This window comes from Myotis davidii, unplaced genomic scaffold, assembly GCF_000327345.1.
Source record: "Myotis davidii unplaced genomic scaffold, ASM32734v1 scaffold67, whole genome shotgun sequence".
NCBI lineage: Eukaryota > Metazoa > Chordata > Mammalia > Chiroptera > Vespertilionidae > Myotis > Myotis davidii.
Window position 1 is genome coordinate 1,286,714 of NW_006298521.1, and position 5,348 is coordinate 1,292,061.

General features: G+C 58.0%; 1 protein-coding gene across 1 annotated transcript in view; it reads right to left on the reverse strand.

Annotated features, from left to right (window-relative positions):
- UPK3A (uroplakin 3A) overlaps window positions 1–5,348 on the reverse strand; it is a 23,498-nt gene that overhangs the window by 13,379 nt on the left and 4,771 nt on the right. The window contains exon 3 of the mRNA XM_015570739.1: window positions 434–439. Within this exon, the coding sequence (XP_015426225.1) occupies window positions 434–439 (6 nt within the window). The remainder of the gene's footprint in view (window positions 1–433; window positions 440–5,348) is intronic.

Below are 5,348 nucleotides of genomic sequence, written 5' to 3' on the forward strand. Positions count from 1 at the left end.
GGCTCTGACCTGCTGGTTTCTGGCCCTGCCCTTGGGCGCCAGGGCCCGTGCCTGCCCACCTGCCAGCAGCCCAGCTCTGAAGCGAGTCCTCCCGTTCCGTCCCCATCCTAGCTCCGCCCCAGCTGTTCGCATGGCTCCATGAACACCGTGGGCCTCTTTCCTGAGAGCCACCTGTGCGCTGGGAATGAACCCCTCCAACAGCCAGGGACAGGGCACAGCCTGCCCTCAGGGTGCCGCGTATGAGGGACCGGGGAGATAGTCGTCCAATAACCTCACACCGCGTCACATGAAGCCACAACCGGATCAGAAGAGGCTCAGAGAGCACAGAGCGGGCTCGGCCTCTCTGGCAGGAAAGGCGGCACTGGGACCTGCTGCAGGCTCAGGAGGCCAGCAAGCAGCCGGTGGCCCCTGGCGGGCAGCACCCACGTTTAGCCCAGGCCTGTGTGTGGGGCAAGGAGAGAATCTACTAGAAGCCAGTCGCACCCAGCAAAGAAGCAGGGAAGCAGGGTCTGAGCTCGCTCTCCACCCCTGCAGTCTCCAGCCGGGCCCCACTGGCCCAGCCCTGGGGAATGGGCAGCGGCTCAAGCAGAAATCCCAAATCGCAGAGCCACGGGCTCCGCAGAGAAAGGACCGAGCCGGGCACGAGGGCCGGGTGTCCTGGGGGCCGTGCGCTAGAGCTTCCGGGCCCGACCTGCTGGGGGCTGCCGGAGGCTTATCTGTGTGACACCTGTGTCCCCGCCCAGAACACAACCTCCCTGGGGCAGCTTGTGTCCCAGGAGCTGTGCCTGGCACCGGGGGTTTGGAGCAATGGCATGCCTGGCCGACCCTGGGGGAAGTGGGCCCCACTGTCCTGTTTTTATAGCAGAGGCCGCATCCTTCCGGAAAGCTGGGGGGCCAGCGAGAGTAGAAGCCTGGCTTCCAACCCGAAAGGGGAAGAGAGGATAGCCTGGGCCCGTCTCCCAGTCCCAGCCCACAGCACCCCTCTGTGCTGGGCAGCCACTGTCCCCTCAGTCTCCCTGAGAAGGGGGGGAGGGGCCCAGCTCTGATACCCCTAGTCCAGTGGTCGGCAAACTCATTAGTCAACAGAACCAAACATCAACAGGACAACGATTGAAATTTTTTTTGAGAGCCAAATTTTTTAAACTGAAACTATATAGGTAGGTACATTGTTATTAACTTAATTAGGGGACTCAAGGCTTAGGAAGAGCCACACTCAAGGGGCCAAAGAGCCGCATGTGACTCGAGAGCTGCAGTTTGCCAACCACGGGCCTATCCATTTTACAAATGAAGAAACTGAGTCACAGAGCAGTTCGGGAGCTCACCTCAGGTCACGCAGCGGGCCGAGCTGGAGCAGGGTGTGCACCTGGCAGAACCGCAGCCGTCTGTGCCAGGAACCCCATTCACGGTGCGTGTGAGCCTGAGGCCCCCAGGGGAGCCTGGGGAGCAGGAGGCTCAGTGCTCACATCCAGCCTTTCCCACACCGCTCCTGGGCCAGACACATGACCTCTGCCCTACAGGAGTGAGGGGGTGGGCGGAGTGGAGGAGGGGGTGGGGGATAGCTGGTGATTAAAATAAATAAATAAATAAATAAATGAAAACAGGCGTGAAACCGATGATTACAGGGATAGCGGCATCCCTCTGACTTACTAAGAAACTAATTTCCAACATCTGAGCACTTTACTATTGTCACAAACTGACAACCAGTCTCCCCTGCAGGTGGGAGGGCCGGTCCTGAGCCTCCAGAGGAATTGGGGGTCCAGACTGAGGATGGGGCGGGTGGGAGCCCCGTTACTGAGCGCCTGTGGCCACCCGGCCCTACGCAAGGCTGGGAGTGGCCCAGGAAAGCTGCGTGGGGCTCCCCGCTCCCAGAGTCATTCACCTGAAAACAGTTCCCCAGTGGCCCTGGGCGGCCCAGGCCCATCCCCGCCGGGGGCCTCACTGTCCACTGTCCTCAGAGAAGGACACAGTGACTGACCAAGCGGTCGGGGCCCCAGGAGGCTGTGGGCGCCCAGGGAAGACGCCTTGCCCTGCCTGCCGCCCAGGAAGACTTGCCTGGTACCACTCGGCCGTGGTACCTCAATGGGTAGAAGGGCCGTGAGGTGCACGGAGTAGGTTTCCGGGGACCCCAGTGGGTGTGCTGGAGCCTCCCGAGTAGGACCCAGCTTGCTGATGCGCTGCCCTTGCCCAGCTCCCATTCCGGCTGCCCAGTGCGGCCGCGCGTGGTGTCTGGCGCCCCCTGGCGGCGCCCCGTGGGCGGTTCGGAGTCAGGGCGGTGCTGGCTCTACGGGAACGCGCCCACCCCACGGAGGCCTTACCCAAGTTCCCTACGAGTCAGAAGAACGAGGATGGACTTTTGTGTAGAAGAAACCATCTTAGCATACAACTCTGATATATCTGTTTTCATATCGAAGCAGTCGTAAATAGTGTTAATTATTTATTAATATTATTCTTAATGGAGGAAGGGTCCCACAAGGGCAGAAGTGCCCGGGCCCAGGGAAGTCACACCGCAGGCTCCTCTGCACCTGCCCGCTCTGACCCAGGCCCTCCAAGGTCCAATGGTGAGGGGTTGGGCTCACATGGATTACCCAGGGTCATTTCTCATCTCAAAGGCCATCCCCGTCGTCACTTCTGCAAAACCCCATTTTGCCATGTAAGGTGGCGTATATTCACAGGATCCAGGGGGGTGGGTGTGGACACCTGTGGGGCCATTAGTCTGCCTACACCCTTTTCATCTCAGTGGTCCTTCAATGTGCATGTCACTTCTTCGAAGAAAACATTTTCATTGTCATGGCAAATGTGGCTAAACCAGAATTTTTATCAAGGCTTTAAAATCATTTTTTAATTATTATTATTATTATTATTATTATTTTGTTAATCCTCTCCTGAGGATATTTTTCCATGGCTTTTCTGAGAGAGTGGAAGGAAGGGAGGAAGGAGCGGGTGAGAGAGAGAAACATTGATGTGAGAGAGACACATCAACTGGTTATCTCTTCCAGCCAGGGCCAGGGAGCAAACCCACAGCCCTGGTACGTGCCCTTAGTCGGGAATCAAACCTGAGACCCCTCGGTGTGTGGGATGATGCTCTAACCACTGATCCATACCAGCCAGGGCCAAATCATTTTTATCTGTGTATAGAGAAGTGCATAAGTTGCCATTGCAGGCAGGGAGGAGTGGCTGGGGAGAGGTCAATGGGGGAAAAAGGAGACGTTTGTAATACTTTCAACAATAAAGAATTTACATTTTAAAAAAATCGCTGTTGCAGCTTGATTTTTACAAACTGACCACACACACCCATGTAATCAGTACCCAGATCAAGAAACAGAGCATGCCCTGTGGCCCCAGGAACCCTGCTCATGCCCCCTGTGAGTCCCAAACAGAACTCCAGGCCTGTTGACATGAAAACGTTCCCTATGGGACATCACCTGGCGTGCATGAAATAAAAAAGAGGGGGCCCAAGTGACGTTCATGTATTCATTCAGCAGATATGTCCTGGCACCTGCCCTGGGCCAGGTGCCAGGAAATATGGGCTCGTTGATCCGATGCTGGTCCCATGGCACAGAGTCTAAGGAGGCAGCCATGGGGTGCGTGGGTGCAGGAAGGGAGTTTGTGAAGCAGATAGGAACATAAATGTGTGGGCCAGACCCAATCAGATGGCTGCCCAGGGAACGCGTTGGTACGGTGAGCACAGTAGTGAGGACAGGATGTGAAGCAAGGGGAACAGCTGAGCAGAGGGAGGGACGCGGGAATAGCTGGGACTCGTGAGTTTAGGAAACTGGTGGGCTATGGCCATTGGACATGCCAGCCTCTGAGCCTTGCGCAGACGTTTCCACTTCCCACTTTACCCAGCTCCAATCTCAGCTGTGCAGACTCAGAACTGGAGGCCTAACCCTCAGGCCTGTGCCCCATTTTACAGGTGGGGACACAGGCCTAGAGGAGAGAGATATACCCACGGCCCATCATTCACTTCACTAATTTCCCCCTCACTCCGCGCTTCTTTCCAGAGCAACCCCCCCTCTGCCCCAGTCCCCAGCCCCAAGCCTAGCGCTCCGGACCCAGACATGGGCACAGAATTAGAGGTGAGGCCTGAAGCAGGAAGGCTCTTTGAGGAGGCGACACAGGGGGCCCCCCAAACCCGAGGAAGTGAGTTTTACAAGGAATGGGAGGAGGGACAGGGTGGGGCCTGGAGGCAGGACCGTCCTTGCTGGGTCTGAGGAATGGAGGCTAGTGTGCCTGTGGGGGTGTCTGGAGATTCAGGTAGCTGGGACCCAGCTCTGTCCCTCCCTCTCCATTGCCCCCTGTCCTTGGAAGTGGGCCGCCAGGGGTGCGGTCTGGGGGAGGCCTCCGGCTGCTTCAGCCAGGTCTTCCTGTCTGCAGATGCCAGTACATGGATGGATGCCAGGCCGGACCTTGACCTTCATCGGGATCACATGCCCAGCTGACCTCCTACCTCCTCACCCTCACCCCCTCAGCCCTACTCAACCCTCAGGGCACACCCCCATAAAGCACAACTGAGGTAACAGGCTCATAGCCCTTGGCCACTCCTGCGCTGTGCCAGGTGGAGCAGTCAGTGTGGGCGGGAAGGGCTTTGCCTTGAGACCTCTTTTTTTTTGTTAATTCTCACCGGAGGATATTTTCCCATTACTTTTTTTTTTTTTGAGAGAGAGAGAGTGGAGGGAAGGGGAGAGACAGAGAGAAACATTGATGTGAGCGACACATGGATTGGTTGCCTCCTGCACACACCCCGAGTAAGGCCAGGAATTGAGCCTGAAACCAATATATGTGCCCTTGGTCGGATTCGAACCCAGGACCCTTCAGTAGCGGACCGATGCTCTATTCGCTGAGCCGAAGTGCCTAGGGCCGGCCCTGAGACCTCTCCATGGGGGATGGGTGTGACCCATTTCTGGGTTCTTCCAGGAAGTTCTCAGCGAAACTAGTCTTTGCAACTTGGTGGCGAGAGGGAGGTTGACAACGGGTAGGAGGGTGACAAAGCCAGTATCGCACGGGGCAGCAGCAGGAAGGAGGAGGCAGGGGTAGGAGGCCGGGAAGCTGCGATGGGCGGGGCTCAAGCTGCTGGAGGCGTTCAGGAGCGGAGGTGGGTCTCAGAAAGGGCCGCGGGGCCAGAGCCTGGAGAAGGTGAGTAGCCACCGGGGTGCGGGGGCCAGGCAAGGTCCGGAGACCCTGGGCTGGGTTCGAGGCGGGATCGCAAGGACCATTTGATGAAGAGTGGTCGGCGGAGGCACGCCTCTCGGAAGTGGGCGGGGCCAAAGAAGGAGGGCGTGGGAGGGTTGCGGGGGGAAGGGACCGGCCGGCGCGGACTCTGGGCGGAGGAAGCCGGGCAGGGGACGGGC